Here is an 18,425-nt window from a genome sequence, read left to right on the forward strand (position 1 = left end):
GTACGCGCCGTCTGGAAATGTACACTCAGAAAGGGGTGCAGAAAACAGGGTGAGTGCACTTAGATTCTGTCCATGCGACCACTTTAAAAGCGAAAGTGAAATGTAAAGTGGGTGTAGGAATAAGGACGTGTGGAGGTGGCAGCTTCACTTTACGGAGAGAGGATGGGACTCAGTGAATGGACAGCATTGAATGGAGACGTGACACAGGCAATGGACACTTGACAGGAAACAGCGGTGCGACCAGAAATGGAGGTCTTGCAGTGAACTAAAAATCTTCAATTACATTTATTTAGCTGATGCCTTTACCCAAAGCGACTTACTGCTGATTAGGCTAAGCAGGGGACGATCCCCCCTGGAGCAATGTGGGGTTAAGGGCCTTGCTCGTGGGCCTAACAGCTGTGGAGATCTTATTGTAGCTACACCGTGGCTTGAACCACCGACCTCCCAGGTCCCAGTCACGTTCCTTAACCACTGAAGGCTGCCAGTGTATTCACATATTCACGGAGAAAGTGCACAATGCATGCCTGTAAACCCTATATCGCCAATAATGGATAACAAAATGGAGGTGCAGAAAAAATCCTCACGGGCGAGGAATCCTCTTGCAGACACCATCTGTTTGTCAAAATATTTACATCTGGAACAGTGCAGTGTTGCTCTGGCCTTGTGCAGCTGATATAAGTGGGCTTTGTAGTCGATGACAATGATGAAATCATTAGCTAGGCTTGGTAAACTTGTCTATTGTTAAACAAACTATTCGACGATAATGTCACGTCTCATTCCGCGATCGACTTCAAACCTGCAGTGTCTCCCGCTGTGGCATTGTCTGTAGAGGGCTGAGTGTGTGTTTCTGACAGAACAAGCTTGTCTAGTGCACTGCACACATAGAGGATGCCAATCAGGCGACCAGGCACGACTACACACTCACACACAGACACACAAATACACACACATACACGCATGCGCACAAACACAGAGAACACACACTCATGCATACGTACACACATACAAACACATACACACACACACACACACGCACACAAACACACACGCATACACACACATGTACAGACACACACACACACAGACACACAGAACATACACACACCCACACGCATGCACACACAGACACACACACAAGCATGTACACATGGACACACACATAATGCATTTACACTCACACAGACATGCACGCACACACAAAAACACACAGAACAGACACACACACCCACACACACACACACACGCATGCAAACAGACACAGAGAACACACACACTCATGCATGCATCTACACATACACGCACTGAGATCTGAGCCTTAACAGTGTTTTCATCTCTCTGAGGATTCTCCTCTCCCCTGCATACGAAACGAGACTCAGGGTGCAGCCAGTTCCTGGTGCTCACCCCCCCATTCCTCCATAACCCCCACCCGAAACCCCCAACCCCCCCAACCCCAAACATCCTCCCCACCCCCACCTCACACTCCAGCCAGCCTTTCATGTTAATTGTAATTAGACCAATTTGTTAACCTGCCCCCCCCCCCCTGTCCCCCCTTCCCTTAGCGGCGTAATAACTGCCTCTTTCTGAATGGCCGTCCTGTCTGCCTGGGAATGTGTCCGCGCAGGAACTCGCCACTGGCACGGGCAGGGAGAGACGTCTTCTTTCATACTAATGCCCTCCTGCTCCGAGTCGCCATGGCGCTGCGACTGGCACACGGCCACGCGGCTAACGCTAACCGCTAACCGCTATCGCTAACCGCTAACGCTAACCGCTGCCTACAGAGGCCGACTCGCCGCGTGCGCCGCTCTCGTGCTCCGTCTCGAGGAGAGAGCGCCGGCTCCGTAACCATGGAAATGTATTGAACAGATACAGCGCTCCACCGTGACGGCAGCAGTTGTGACGGAGACAGACTGCTGAAAGTTTCACCATCCGATTAGAATGTGATTTAAAGAACGAGGGGGAGTGTACTAGTAGTGCTAGCATTATTAGCAACACACACATACACATAAACACACTAACACACACACACTGAGACACACACAGACACACACACACACACACACACAAACACCCACACCTAACACACACACACACACACACACACACTCTCCAGGCTCTGTCTGCTTGGTCAGCTCAGTGCTATGTGTATATTTGAACAGGCTTGTGCTAATCCACTCATCCAGTCTGACTCAACACTGTCGGTGGCTGTGAGCTGCAGGCGCGCGTGTGTGTGTACTCACACCGTGTGTGTGTGTGTACCCGCACCGTGTGTGTGTGTGTACTCACCGTGTGGGGGCGTGTGTGTGTTCCCATCGTGCGCACGTGCGCGTGTGTACTCGTGGATTATCGTCCCGCTGCACAGCAGGCTTGAGTGAACATGCGTGTCCAAGGCAAACAGGCAGGTGAACAAGCCCCCGACCTCCCCACCCCAGCAGGGTTTTGGACCCAGTGCAAACCCCCCCTGCCATCCCCATCCACAATGCCCATCCACAATGCAAATACGCTCCTGCACTTGTTCTTTCTGTTCTCTTTTCCATCTCCGCCTTGTCTCTCTTCTCCTCTTTCCGCTCAGCCCAAATATTTTCCCACCCTTCTCTCCCCTTCTCTCTCCATCTCTCTCTTTCTGTCCGTCACTCTCTCTGTCCATCTCCCATGTCTCTTTCTCTTTCCTTCTCTCCCCTTCTCTCTCTTTGTCTGTCCATCACTCTCTGTTATGTACGGCGCAGAGAACCCAGACGCAGACCACAGGATAATCCAAAAATCGTAGTTTAATGTTCAGTGGTCAAAAGCCAAGAGATCCAGTACAAAGCCAAGAACGAAAAGCAAAAGAAAAGTCGAAAAACAAGCGAGAGGGCAAAATCCAAGAAATCACAGGGAGAAGGTACAAAAGGGCAAAAACAAACTTGTGGTCAAAAATACAAAACAACATGTCGAAGAACGAGAAGATCAGATGAGCAAACAAAACAAGAGGGCAAGGCAGGTACAGAAGTCAAGGCAAAGGGGTGTCTATCATGAATCTCAATAATAAGGCTTACACAAAATCGGCACTTACTACGATCAACGTTCTGACAAAGAAGCATACTGAGAATGGGGTTTAAATACAAGAGGGAAGGTGACAATCTAGGCGGGGCAGAGAAAAAGGTGGGCTAAACAAATTGACAACAGGTGGGAAAACATAATGGGTTAATAACATAATTACAGAGGGGAGACGAAAACGCGGACTGGATGCACGAAACCAACATGTAGAAAACATACGGCTCCGGATTAGGGAGTAGACATTGCACAGGTTGAAGACGTAGTGATAGTTGAGAGACAGGTGCGAACACTTCGCTCAAACAAATGAGTAACAAGGGATAGCATAGGAAGGCGGAGTTATAGAACAGCGCAGAAATGCTAAGAGATTACGTTAGTGAGTTAGTAACGTGAATATTTCTAAACTACCCAATAAAAGTGATTGTTAGTTAGTTAGTTAGACAGACAGTAAGTGTATTAATCGTATTAATACTGTACAAAACCTAGATTAGTAGTAGTTAGAATAGTGCTTTACAACATTTAACTACCAAGACAAAGCAGGAAGTAAGAAAACGTGAGTGACGAAAATAATTGGAAACCTGAAAATACCGTAATAGTGGGGCACGCAGACAGAGGGGTGACTAGACTGGCAAACATTCAGACGCAGACATAACAGGGGAGGACAATAGAGAACTGTAATGGAAAACATAAACCAGGTAACTATGAAAAATTAATAATAAACAAGAATAAACATGAAAACATACAGAACAAATACAGAAACATTACACTCTCTCTGTCCATCTCCCATCTTTCTTTCTCTTTCCTTCTCTCCCCTTCTCTCTCATCTCTCTTTCACTGTCCATCACTCTTTCTCTTTCCCTCTCTTTCCTTCTCTCCCCATCCCTTACTTTCCCATTCATCTCTCTCCCTTTGAATGTGCAGTTTAAAATGTTCAGTGTTAAATGAACTCTAACAGTTACACACAGGTATGGTCCTGATTGGACTCATACGAACTCTGTTAGAGAATTATTTTACTGGATGCGCTTCACTGTCCCAACGTCCCCATGAGCTTCCCCTTCTGCCTCGCCTGCCCTTTCTAGAACGTTCTTTTCTCCGACCCCTGTCTCTCTCCCACAATGCCTTGCAGCTTCCCCCCCCCCGCTGCCCAGCTCAGACCTGCAGCCTGGCGCTAATCCGCGGGTTTGTCAGCCGCGATCTATCTCACGCTGGCATCGTCAACTATGACGGACCGAAACGCACGCGGCGGGTTTAAAATCCACGCGGGGTGGTGGTGGTGGGGGGGGACCGCCAACCGCCTTGACTACGCACACCCAGCCGTTTCTGTGCATTTTAAAGCCTCCCCGTGTTTCTGTAAGCGCTGGACCAGCGCTGTTTTAACACGTTTTTACACGTTTGAGAGTAGCGCGATTAAAGTTTCATGGAAAGTAAATCTTATATATATTCCTCACCAAGAGTTCCAAAAAAACGGGAAAAAATAAGAATAAAAGAGAGGGAAAAGGCCCATCAGGGCATCGCTAATGCAGTAAAGAATTCACAGCAGCACTGCCCATGAGAGAAATCAGCTCCGCACAATGGCAGAAATGACCCGCAGTTCCTTCTTGGCAGACAGCGCGGAGATCTCTCGGTCATAAGACAGCCGTAATCTCCAAACCCAGGGGCTTTGCTACTCTCCATTATTCATCATCTGCTCAGCAGATCTGATTCCGTTTTATTCGGTGATAAAAAAAAAACACACATTAAAAGAAAACAAACTAAGTATATATAAAATTATTGCCGGGGATAGGAGACAGTAAAGTATTTATTGCCAGTGTCCAAACTGGTCCTCCGAGTGTTTTTTGCTGATATTTATTCATCTTTTAATGTGTTTTTGTTGTTTGGTGCTTGTTGTGAGCTTTATGGAGCTGGGCGTTTTTCGGAGGTGGTACAGCAGTAGCATGGTGCCCAGAGGGATGACACCTGCTCCCCACCTGGGCCTCCCCACACCCGGTACCTGATGATCACTCGCCCAGTCCCCTGGCTACTCTATGTTCCCAACCCATTACATTACATCACATGAGTTATTTAGCTGGTGCTTTTATCCAGAGCGACTTACAGTTGATTAGACGAAGCAGGGTATGTGGCCTTTGCTTTAGTGTTGATAACCGCGGATGGGGAGGCTGTTTTTAATTACCCCGGTGTGGAGCGGGGACGCTGAGCCCCGCGGGGTATCTTATGAGGGGACAGGCTGATGGCGGGGTGCTGAGATAAGACGCGCCCGTCTGCTCGAGCTGAGAGGGGAACCCGCTGTGTTAATGACCCCCCCCCCCCCCGCGATTTCGGCAGACTGAGGCTTCATTAGCCGCTGGGAGGGGGCGGGGTGTTTATGTGCTGCTGTCAGACTGGGAGTGCCGCTTCGGGGGAGCTGAGCTGAGCGACTGTGCAGTCAGAGTCAAAGCCAGCTGTGATGAACTCTGCAGTCAGAGTCAAAGCCAGCTGTGTTGAACTCTGCAGTCAGAGTCAAAGCCAGCTGTGATGAACTCTGCAGTCAGAGTCAAAGCCAGCTGTGTTGAACTCTGCAGTCAGAGTCAAAGCCAGCTGTGATGAACTCTGGAGTCAGAGTCAAAGCCAGTTGGGTCTAACTGTGCTGTCAGAGTCAAAGCCAGTTGGGTCTAACTGTGCAGTCAGAGTCAAAGCCAGCTTGGCTTAACTGCGCAGTCTGAGTCTGTACTGAACCGTGGAGTCAGAGTCACAGGCAGTATTGGTATTGGTCCCAAACCGCTCCCTCCTGTCTCAGGATTTCCAGCAGTGGTGATGTCTGCATCCTGTAGAGAGAAGAAATAAACTGCAAATCCGTCACCCTGTGGTCCTAAGAGAATGGCCACACGCCCCCTCATGGAGTCACCATGAGGACGACTATTCTCCTCTCTAGGTTTTTATTTATTTATGAATTTCTTTTCAGTCAAGCACCTTTCACTGACCCTGAGTTAGATTAATATCGCATAACCAGCCAGACGTTTCTGTTCTGTTTGGCTCTGTGTTCTGTGTTCACCTTTGAGCTCCGAGCTGGTACGCCCCCCAACGCTCTCCGATAAAAAGCATCGATTTTGACTTGTAATGTAATCCTTCTGCAGTTCAAGACTCCCCCAAATTTTGACGAAATTCTCTTTCGTCCAGTACGTGCGGTAATTTAGCACACTGGCACATGGTAGATGGTCAATGGACTGCGTTTGTATAGCGCTTTCATCCAAAGCACTTTAGAGTTGATGTGTCTCATTTACCCATTCACACACACGCTCAAACACAATAACGCCGACTGGCATGCCCTGGATGATGCGAGGCACCATCCAGGGCATGGAACGCACACAGGGCGGGGGAATGACCTGGCAACCCTCCGACTGTCAGACAACAGCTCTTACCTCCTGAGCACATGGAAACACATCTAAATTGTGTTATATATTGTTATATTATGGTTCTTTTTTTATTTTTATTTTTACTGTAGATGTGCATATCACACCAGGTTTATTTACTGTATGCAATTTATACAATTTGGAAATATAAGCAAAATTTTCTTAAAGGAAGGCACATTTTCTGTTTAGTTGAGGATTCTCTGGACTGTCCTTACTGTGCCGAATCCAATTAGGGAATGTTTGAGCTCATAGGTGAGCTTATTGCTCCAGCATCTCCAGACGGGGGCCGCATGAGCTGCTTCCCCCAGTCTGAGGGCCTTCATCCCCCAGCAGCCGTCAGAAGGGCTGGCGTTATGCCTCCGCTCTACACAACCTCAGGCATGGAAACGCCCCGCTCGGATTTCTCGAAATCAGAACGGGGCGTGGGGCTCGACGAAGCCGGCAGAGCCGGTCCCCGATTGATTCACGCTCCCTGCCGTCAGTTCTGAGGCTGCAATTACCTTTCCTCTTCCTGGTAATCATTTCATCAATTTCTGTCACGGCGATGGGGAAAGTCCTTTACAGTGTGCCGGCTCCCCCCATAAGCACTTAACACGGCGGCTTGCTTTGTCACTCATTCATACTCGCGGCAAAATCCCGCGCAGATAAATGAAGAGACCGCCCGTTGTACGGCCGCGATTTTCCGGGACCAACCGTGTCTTCGTGGACGCCATTAATGTTCCGCGTTGGATCGAGGGCTGTTATTTTGGGCCTAACACTGTAACAGTGACAGTGCAGTGTCTGTAGCAGATATACACAGCTGTCCCAGCTCGTGGCGGTTGAGGCGAAAGTTGAGCTTGATTTATAAAAAAATGTTTCTGATTTTTCCCTTTTTCTCCCAATTTGGTAGCCAATTGTACCCCGTCTGATCCAACTAGAGGTAGTGTTAGATACACCGGGACTGATACCGCGCTATTCATATACATTTGAATAGAATGTTATTGAATCGAGACACTACCAAGAGTGTAAATACTCCAAACGCGTGGTCGATGCGATTTGACGTCATTGAAATCCCGTACGTCCATCCATGTGGAAAGTATGTACCCCGTCTGATCCAATTAGTTAGGGTTTGATACACCGGGACTGATACCGCGCTATTCATATACATTTGAATAGAATTGAATTGAATCGAGACACTAAATACTCCAAACGCGTGGTCGATGCGGTTTGACGTCATTGAAATCCGGTACGTCCATCCATGTGGAAAGTATAACCCAGGCTTCACGCGAAAGTTACAGCTGTCGCACGACAGCGCTGGGGTTAGAACAACAGTCATTCCGTTTGGCGTGACCCCAGAATGCTGAGGTTTCAGATTAATGGGAGTCTGATACCTCCGAGTAAGCGGCTGCACCTACGTTCTCGTTTTCAGCTTGTTTATTGCGTTTTTTTTCCCCTTTTTGACTTTAATACATTGGCAGCTTCTCCACGGAACAGGGAGGGGGCGTTTTTTTAAACAGCGGAAAGGTAATTGCCTGTGGCGAATTAAGTTATACAAACGGTGATTTGTATGCGTCGGCAGCCTCGGAAGACTAACTTTCAGCATCAATCACGGTCCATCCGGGGCGACGCTGGCACAGTATGCAGCCTTCCGCGGTCCGAATCACTGCTGGCGTTAGCCGCGACGTGCCGGGAGCCAAACCCCAGCGCTCCACTTGCGATGCGCCTGGCGTGCTCGGCTAATGACTCGCGTCTCTCAAAAGGGGAACCAGTTTCTAAACTTGTATTGAATCTAGGATGTGATGTGTGTTATAGACTCGCCAATTAACTTGTGCCTACTGCTAAGCAGCTCTCCTTGGAGATTGTCTGGCAGTGAGCTGCACTCTCTGTAGGCTTTGAACCAGATACGAACAGAACGGAGCGCTACTTTATTAGCATGCTCTACTCTACCGCGTGTGCCTGCTTTTTGACTACTCCCATGGCAACCTCGGCCAGCCAATGGGATTTGGTCTGCAGATTCTAGATCTGAGGGCACCGATTTAAGAACGGTGTCAAGCCGTGATGCTCTCAATTGCACGATGCGACTCACAAAATAGTCTTGCGACTTATTGTATGTTTCTGTAAAAACAGTATCTATGCACACACGCACGCACAAACGTGAACGCACTGACACACACACGCGCGCACGTGCGTGCACGCACGTATCGTATGATGGGGTGCAGCCATGGCTACAATGTCATTCAAAATGTTCACTCCATTATATATCAATATACATTCATCAGTGGTGCTCTGTGGACCAGACAAGATGGCAGTCAATTAAAAAGAGCTTTGTTCTGACAGACCAATAAATATGTCTGTCTCTTTGGAGATCCTTATTGACAAAGGTATCGACAGCAGCCAGTCTGATCTCTAATAATGTTCTTGATTAATGGTTGTCACAGTGGGTTACAGGTCAATACTCAAACTGAACAAACATACTTGCTGAATAAGCAAATTGTGCATTGAGCACATTGAATAATTATTGATGAATGCATGCTAGCAAATAGGATTATTTTGTGGGAATGACTTCATTTCATTCCTTAGGAGACTGGGTGAGTGGTTAATTCCCAGGCTGGATGTTTTTTTGTTTGTTTTCATAACCTACTATATGCATATATGTACATCTGTCCATGCAACTCAATAATCAACATCTTGATTTAGGCGTAATGGACCTTGAACTTGTATGCTGCTCTGCAACAATTATTTCATTGAAAAATGTAACACATTGTATTCAGCTAGAGGTGATAGACTTTGCCTCATTTGTTATCTTATCTTATTAACTGTGATCAAATATACATTTAAAGTATTATCTTGATTTATGCCACATTTTTGTCCCCAATGTAATGATTATATCAGCTGGATTAACAATAATGCAATATAATTTAGCAAAACCAAATTCTCTTTTACGGGCATATTAAGCAGTAGCAATTTGATAAAATGTTCCAGGTAAAGTAGCATTTGTTCCACTGTGATGTGTTCTTTAAATATATTTAAGAATTTAATCAAATTGAAGCTATGAATGCAGGTAAAATGTTTCTTATTAAAAATAAGTAATTTATTGAATTGCTTTAAAGTAATTATAATTATTATTTTTAATTGAAATGTACTTTAAAAAAATAATAATTCTAATAAATCTGTTTCAAAAGGTATTTCCAAACTTTGCACTGGGTGTCGAAATACAGCTCCCCACCGGACCAATGTTCTGTTTATAGTCCTGTTCTGTCCTCATTATCATTTCCTTTTGTCAGCCATCTTGATTTTTCTCCCACACTTCTGCTGTCTGTGAGTCTTCTCCACTGGCAAGGCCCCCCCTAAAGAATTACCGGAGATGCTGCATTTTGTTCTCCTTTCCAAACGTTTCTCTGTCCTTGTGAGCAGACGCACAATCGCGTTTGCGTGAACACTCTGATCGAGGTCTCTTGATCATAACCGTGTCAATACGTATCCCAAAAAGAGGCTCCCTCGCCGATCCCTCCGCACAGACCTACACACGGAATACCAAATGAAGATCGCCCATCGGACTTGAAGGAGTCTATAAACGGAGCGCGGCTTGGCTGGGTTTTGGGGAGGCGGGGGAAACGGGGCCGGGCGGGGCCCCGTAACAGAGACCGCGGCTGTGATTTATGCCCAGGCAGAGTGGGGCCACGGCCGCAGGGAGACGGAGAGCAAGAGGCTCTCGCTTAAATGGCTGGAAACCGTGAGGGAAAGTTCAGAAAAGCACCAGAGAGAGAGAGAGAGAGAGAGAGAGAGAAAGAGGGAATACTCCAAGGAGGCTGTTAATGCTTCTGGGACCCAGAGGTGCGAGTTTCCCCTGAACTGGAGGTGGAGGAATGGGGGAACCGACAGCTCCTGAGGGAAAGGCTATTGCTGGGCAGAGAGGACTTCACACAACATGGCACCCCCACCTGCCCTCTGCGGAACTTTTATGCACGAAAACAAACTTTCACCTGGCTTATTCAGAGGTGGAAAATCAAGTCCTCCCCCCAGTATTTTCTTCCATTCACCTGGATTTTGCTAATTAGCACAATACTTAAATAGCCAGGAGGTAGAGCTAATGAGTGGAGTCAGCTGGGGATGTGGCTGCACTTTTACTGTCTGACTCCCGTACTTTCCAGCTCTGGTTTTATTTACCCTTTTTCTTTAATATTCCACGTAAAGCAGGAGGGAGCAAAAGATGTAGAGAACGCAGAGGGAAAGAGAGAGGGAATGAAAGATCATTTCGACGGGTTGAGGAAGATGTGTGGATAAAGGAAGAGTGAAAAAGAAAAGTAAGGGAGCAGGAAGGGAGAGAATAAAAGAAAAAAAAGAAAGAGCAGTAACAGTTGGATGGAGACATTTTGTGGCATGCCAGTGACTGGACGTAACGTTCCCTGTCATCTCAGAGTGGCTAATTGTTCACTGGAGCATCTGTGCGTTTCAGGTGCAGCTGGGGTGCATGCACAGGTCTCGCACGTTAACTTACTACCACACGGCCGAATAAAACCTAATTTAAACGGTAAATGGTTGGCATTTATATAGCGCCTTTATCCAAAGCACTGTGCAATTGGTACTTCTCATTCACCCATTCATACACCAACGGTGTATGGCTGCCATGCAAGGCACCAACCAGCTCGTCAGGAGCATTTCGGGGTGAGGTGTCTTGCTCAGGGACATTTTGACACACCCAGGGTAGGATCGAACCGGCGACCCTCCGACTGCCAGACGACCGCTCTTACCTCCTGAGCCAATGTCACCCCCCCAATGTCACTTCACTGTGGAGACACGGCGGTCATATTCCCAAGTTTATGAGAGTCATTTTCCACAGAGTTTACAGGAGCCAGGCAGTTCATCACTTATAAATCCCTGTTCATCTCTGAAAGTTCTGCGATGACTCACACGGCACCCCTGACCCCTCCTTATGAGTCCTCCTCCCCGTTTGTCCATCCTCTCTTCTTCTCCTCTCCTCTCCCTCTCCTTCCTCATCCCTCCTCACCTATCCTGCTCTCTCTTTTCCTATACTCTCCTCTCCGTCGCTCTCTCTTCTCCTCTCTTTTCCCCTCCTCTTGTCTCTCCTCTCCCTCTCTTTCCTCTCCTCTCTTGCTTTGTCTCCTCTCTCCTCTCATCTCTCTTTTCATCTCCTCTCCCCTCCCTCTCTTCCACTTCTCACATCTCCTCTCCTCTACTCTCTACACTCATCTCCTCTCTCTCTCTCTCTCTCTCTCTCTCTCTCTCTCTCTCTTTCTCCTGTCCTCACCTCTCCTCTCTGTCATACTCTTCTTTTTCCGCTCCTGTCTCCCGGTCTCTCTCCCTTTCCCCCGTCAGTTCTCCGCGGCCTCTGCCTGTCTGGGCTCAGGGCTACAAAGGGCCCGGCAGCTTCAGGCAGTGTGGCCCCCCAGGGGCCCAGCAGACTGCCACAGTGGTGGACGTGCTAACAAGGTGAAAAGTGTCAATTATCCTCCGTCTAAAACGTCTTCACCTCTGGGTAGAGGCAGCTCTCAGTTTGCATTATTCCCCCAACCCCCCACCCCCCCACTCACTCCTTCCCCCGAACAACCACCCCCCCCCCCCGCCCCCTTCACCTCCCCCGAGACACACACCCCCCCCCCCCCCCCCAACCAAGAGGACCAGTAGGCAGAGTTTGCCTTTCATAGATTCCAACACACCAGACAAGCTTAGTAAAGTGTCGAAACGTATTTTTCGAGTCCAAAACAATTATGCATTTGACCCCAATCTGGTGACTGGATCCTTTTATGGGTGGGTGGGGGGGTTGGTTGGTCGGCAGGAAGCAACAGTTCCCACAGCTGTCCTCGCCCCAGCGGGGGGTGGGGGTGGGGGGGGGGATCGGAGGGGCCCCCGCGGGCGGCGTTAGCACGTTAGCGCTGCAGCGCCACTCGACTCGCAGCGCAGCTGGGTGGCGGACCTCCCGAGGCGTGCTAATGTGCTAATAAAGCACCGTGGCGCGGAGGGTAATTTCGAGGCGCTCGGAGGGCCTCCTGTTTTTGCGCGCGCGCGCGCTTGTTAACGCGCGGCTGTAATTCGGCGCAGATGTTCGCGTTCCGAGCGACCGCGGCTCCCCGCGGATCGATAACGATCGCGCGCCTCCTCCGGCGCCGTCCGGTATCGCTCCCTCCATTCTTCTCTCTCTCCCCCCCTCTCCGTTTCTCTCTCCTTCTATTTCTCTCTGTTTCTCTCTCCCTCTCTCCCTGTTTCTCTCTCCCTCTGTTTCTCTCTTTCTCGCCCCCTCTCTCTGTTTCTCTCTCTGTTTCTCTCTCCCGCTGTTTCTCTCTCCCTCTCCCTCTGTTTCTCTCTCCCCCCTCCCTCTGTTTCTCTTTCCCTCTCCCTCTGTTTCTCGCTCTCCCTCTCCCTCTGTTTCTCTGTTTCTCTCTTTTTTTCTCTCTCCCACTCTCTCTGTTTCTCTCTCCCTCTCTTTCTCTCTTTCCCTCTTCCTGTTTCTCCCTCTCCCTCTGTTTCTCTCTCCCCCCTCCCTCTGTTTCTCTTTCCCTCTCCCTCTGTTTCTCGCTCTCCCTCTCCCTCTGTTTCTCCCGCTCTCAATTCAATTCAATTCAATTAAGCTTTATTGGCATGACCACATATCAGCATACTTATGCCAAAGCAATTATTGTCATAAAACGATATAATACCGAAGACTAGTACTAATACAGTAACAGTGATAATATTATGAACGGTAATAATATACTGTGACAATTATTATAGGGTGCTTGGACCCTCACTAATGAGGCTGGGGTTGGGGTTTTTTCTTACCCTCTTCTCTCTCTTTCTTCTCTCTCACTCTCCCTCTCCCTCCCTCTATTCTCCCTCTCTCTCACACACTCTCTCTCTCTCTCTTTTTGTGATGTCCTTTGACTCTTTGTTCACAAACAGGGTCACATCGTCTACAATATAAAACTTTAATCTCGCTGAGTTCAAAGCAGGGATTAAAAAAAAACAAAACACACTCGCACGCTAACGGCGATTGGCTGCCATGCAAAGTACCAACCTGCTCGTCAGGAGCATTTAGGGGTTAGGTGTCACTCAGGGACACTTCGACACACCCGGAATCGAACAGGCAATCCTAAGTGAACACATATTAATCATATCTCACAGCCCTAACCACCGGTCTCAGCGCCCACTCAATTGAAAAAAACCTTCAAATAGTTAATCAGCCAGATGTGATCGTTATTCTGCTAACGCTGAGCCAAAGCCGTGCTCTGATTGAATTATTTCATAGTTAATATGTATTTTTTATTATTTCAGTCAGTGAGAAACTGGAGAGTAATTTAATTTAGTTTGGCTGGCTCATCTGCCCAGGAATGGACGTTGTTAAATTATACATGTAGCTGGCTGTGGCAGACAAACTAAAGGTGGCAGCCTCACCTTCTGCTAGCGTGTTTCCTGAAGTACGGCCAAACTCGCAATTCTTGCTTCGCCTCTCGTTCGGCGCAGGTGAAGCAGTTCTCCTGCCTGCTCGACAATAGCCTAAAGAGGCTATACATTTGTCTTTGCCATCGATTGTTCTTTTTCATTTTGCCCTTTCTCAAGCCAGAAACGTCACGGTTTCGACTGTCTGAGCCTAAACTTTTAAATTCTGCTCCTGGTTTCTATGCTCTTTTCAATGGCCACTTACTGAGTTAGGGTGGAAAAAAATACTCATCGCTGTACTGTAGATACTAGCTAGATAGCTCTGGACGTAAGTGCTAGCATATTGTCAGCTAGGAAAGTGAGTGCAATTTGCTAAAGAGGTTTCCATGGTGATAACATTTGGAATTAAAGCAGTTTAGTTCACCCAAGCAAAGATGGATTATGAAAAGGTAACAGCAAAGTACACAGTTTGTTAGCTCTGAATCTCAATTTTAATTAAAACAGACGCAAGTATTTTTACAAAACATGCAGCTTTGATACAAAATAAATTCATCTAAAATGTCTTAAATTCGAGAGACCTATAACCTAGCCAGGTAAATATACTTTTATACTTCAGTATATTTTTGGTCTGTGCTCTCTTCTATTTCTTCTTCTGAGAAATGTACAAAATCAAAATGAGAAGAAGTTTGAAGCAACATGCTCTTCCCTGGACAGTTTTATTGAGTTGTGGTGTATGTTTCTGTCTGTTGAACAGGCTCTATCTCCAGGTGAAAAACACTGCTTTGAGCTCTCCTCTCAGTGTATAGTTTAATCTGTACAGGCCGCCCTGAGCGTGTGTGTCTGTGCTATCAGGTGGAGGTGTAAAGTCCAGGGGTCAGAAAGTAAAAGTCATGTCATGTGTCTCTTCCACCTATGAACTCAGCCAGCTGATTTCACTAATTAGTTGGCTGAAGAATTGTGCTAATTAGCAAATCCAGGTGACTGTGTAAAAGCTTGTGACGAGGTGACTGCATGAATGGTGATAAATAAAGCTGACAGGCTGGTCTTTTGGTGCGACCGGTTGTTTTTGGGATAGGCTGCTGTTTTGCTGTGTCTGGTCGGTGTTTTAGGCTAACCCCTGATGGTGTCTGTTCCTGGGATAGGCTGCTGTTTTAGGGTTACAGGTTGGTGTTGTAGGCTTACCGGTTGGTGTTTTAGGCTTACCGGTCGGTGTTTTAGGCTTACTGGTTGGTGTTTCAGTCTTACGGGTCAGTGTTTTAGTCTTACGGATCAGTGTTTTAGGGTTACGGGCTGGTGTTTTAGTCTTACAGATCAGTGTTTTAGGGTTATGGGCTGGTGTTTCAGTCTTACCGGTGGGTGTTTTAGTCTTACGGATCAGTGTTTTAGGGTTACGGGCTGGTGTTTTAGGGTTACCGGTCGGTGTTTTAGTCTTACAGATCAGTGTTTTAGGGTTACAGGCTGGTGTTTTAGTCTTACCGGTGGGTGTTTTAGTCTTACGGGCTGGTGTTTTAGGGTTACCGGTCGGTGTTTTAGTCTTACGGGTCAGTGTTTCAGTCTTACGGGACGGTGTTTTTGTCTTACGGATCAATGTTTTAGGGTTACGGGCTGGTGTTTTAGGGTTACCGGTGGGTGTTTTAGTCTTACGGATCAGTGTTTTAGGGTTACGGGCTGGTGTTTCAGTCTTACCGGTGGGTGTTTTAGTCTTACGGATCAGTGTTTTAGGGTTACGGGCTGGTGTTTTAGGGTTACCGGTCGGTGTTTTAGTCTTACAGATCAGTGTTTTAGGGTTACAGGCTGGTGTTTTAGTCTTACCGGTGGGTGTTTTAGTCTTACAGATCAGTGTTTTAGGGTTACAGGCTGGTGTTTTAGTCTTACGGGTCAGTGTTTCAGTCTTACGGGACGGTGTTTTAGGCTTACCGGTCAGTGTTTTAGTCTTACGGGTCAGTGTTTTAGTCTTACAGATCGGTGCTTTAGGGTTACCGGTCGGTGATTCAGGCCGACTCTGACAGCCCCCTCTCTCTCTCCCTGTCCCCACAGCTCCAGCGAACGCTCAGATTGTGCACTCGGGCCAGGCCTGCGTGGTGAAGGAGGACAACATCAGCGAGAGGATTTACACCATCCGGGAGGGGGACACGCTGGTGCTCCAGTGTCTGGTCAAAGGGCACCCCCGACCACAGGTACGCCCCACACCCCCCAAAATATCCTGCCTACGACTGCCACAGCAGCCCCGACATCCAGCGTTTCGCTGGGACCCTCACAACTAGGTCATCGACAGCACCTGAACCTGCAAGCTATTTTGACCCAAAGCTGGCTGCTGGCCTAAGTGCTCTATGCAGTCATTTAAGCCACAACCACACGATTCAGGTTTTAAATGTTTTTCTTTTTCTTTGTTTTGAAGGAGATTTGAATTGTGCCATATTCACGGGGCGCAAATCGTTTTTGGATGTGATTGTTCTTGCGCCGCTCCGGTCTGTGCTTGTGGCTGCTACCCTTCCCAAACTCCCCGACCCTGGTCCCCCTCAGTACCTTCTTGTTTAGGGCTGCAGAAACCTTTGAGCCGACTCAACTTTGACCCCTCCTTCCATCACTCCACAGTGGTACATACCCGATACCCCACCGACTCGTACCACGTCCCCGACACCCCAAAATCCGTTCTGTTCTCCAGTCGGTCAGCAGAAAGTCCTGCTCATCTCTTTTGTGATGATAACCGAAAATCAGGCAGGAAGCAGAAACACGCAATGAAATTCCTGCTTGTGTTTTTTTGTGTAGCTCAGTAACTGTACAGCAGTACAACAGACACAACAGTGTCCTTAATCAGCATGCAGCCGGAAAACCTGGCACTATCTCCCCTGGTGTCTGCCCTGGATCAGTGACAAGAAAAACACACCTGACCTGCCGTGTGTCTGGAGCCCTAAAGAACACACACACCTGACCGGCTGTGTGTCAGGAGCCCTAAAGAACACACACACCTGACCGGCTGTGTGTGTCTGGAGCCCTAAAGAACACACACACCTGACCTGCCGTGTCTGGAGCCCTAAAGAACATGCACACCTGACCTGCTGTGTCTGGAGCCCAGGAACACACACACCTGACCTGCTCTGTGTCTGGAGCCCTAAAGAACACACACACCTGACCGGCTGTGTGTCAGGAGCCCTAAAGAACACACACACCTGACCGGCTGTGTGTGTCTGGAGCCCTAAAGAACACACACACCTGACCTGCCGTGTCTGGAGCCCTAAAGAACACACACACCTGACCTGCTGTGTCTGGAGCCCTAAAGAACACACACACCTGACCGGCTGTGCCTGGAGCCCAGGAACACACACACCTGACCTGCTGTGTCTGGAGCCCAGGAACACACACACACCTGACCTGCTGTGTCTGGAGCCCAGGAACACACACACCTGACCTGCCGTGTCTGGAGCCCAGGAGCACACACACCTGACCTGCTCTGTGTCTGGAGCCCTAAAGAACACACACACCTGACCTGCTGTGTCTGGAGTCCAGGGTGCAGCTAACAGAGAGGGCTTCACCTGAACCCAGCCCACCCCCCCCCCCACCCCCCAAAAAAAACAGTTTCCTGAGGTACAATTTTGTTCTTCAAGGACCAAATTTCCCACATGTACCCTGAGTACAAAACGTACAAATGAGTTATTGCTAGCTTGCTACAGTTTCATGCACCTAGAGTACCGCCCCAGCGACTCCCATTTGAACCTTTTTTTGCACCTTCTGTACCCTTATTACTGAGAGTGTGCCAATCTCAGACTCTGGTGTAGCCTGACGCTGGGGCGGGGGGGATGGGGTTCATTGCCAAAATTCTCCGCCATACTCCCTCCTCGGAACGGTGGAATGGGGGGACCGGGAGCCCCCTCTTTTGGGAACCTGTCCGGTAGCATCAGGTCAGGATGAATTAAACATGACCAGCCAATCACTGCTCCCGCATCACCCCTGACCCAACCCCACTAATGCCGCTTACAGACCAGTGGCTCAGAAAAGACTCCCCAACCCGCCTGACTCCCCCCCCCCTCTGTCTGAGCAACCAATCACCTGGCCACCACTCACTCAGAGACTGTTAGATTGGCTCTCCCGAGGGCTTTTTTTTGTGTAGTTGTGTGGAAGTCTGTGCCTCTGGGAGTACAGTGCCGGGGGCTTGGTGCAGGGACGTACGCCTGCCCCCGTTTTCAGGACCGAATTTTCTGTTCGGAGACTTCATTAGAGAGGAATGGGGATCAGGCAGGAACATCCGCTCCGCTCTTCCCTGCAGTGCTGTGTGACACGCTGTCATTCCGGCTGTTTGGAGTTGCGTTTTGAAAGGGAATATGCATGACTACATGGGCCGGCAGTACCTGTCTGTGTTTGTACTGGAAGTTTAGTTCAGAAAGACAAAAACAGCGTCTGTTTCTGTCTTTTCTGCCTCTGTTCCAGCACAGTCTGAATAATGGTGCCTCAACCACACTCCCCGAATGTTAGACCTAAAACAGCAATGACATCACACTTCCTAATGATACTGTGTGTGTGTGTGTGTGTGTGTGTGTGTGTCTGTATGCTTGAGTGTGTGTGTTTGTATTCACAGTCCTGTGTACTGGTGCCCCAGACATACTCCCTGAATGTTAGACCTAAAACAGCAATAACATCACACTTCCTAATGACACTGTG

The 18,425-nt window shown here is 48.4% G+C and overlaps 1 protein-coding gene across 1 annotated transcript in view; it reads left to right on the plus strand.

Moving 5' to 3' along the window:
- LOC133140095 (MAM domain-containing glycosylphosphatidylinositol anchor protein 1) overlaps nt 1–18,425 on the plus strand; it is a 194,338-nt gene that overhangs the window by 38,047 nt on the left and 137,866 nt on the right. Inside the window, exon 3 of the mRNA XM_061259662.1 lies at nt 15,807–15,946. Coding sequence (XP_061115646.1) covers nt 15,807–15,946 — 140 coding nt within the window. The remainder of the gene's footprint in view (nt 1–15,806; nt 15,947–18,425) is intronic.

Source organism: Conger conger, chromosome 1, assembly GCF_963514075.1.
Source record: "Conger conger chromosome 1, fConCon1.1, whole genome shotgun sequence".
In the NCBI taxonomy this organism is placed as follows: Eukaryota; Metazoa; Chordata; class Actinopteri; order Anguilliformes; family Congridae; genus Conger; species Conger conger.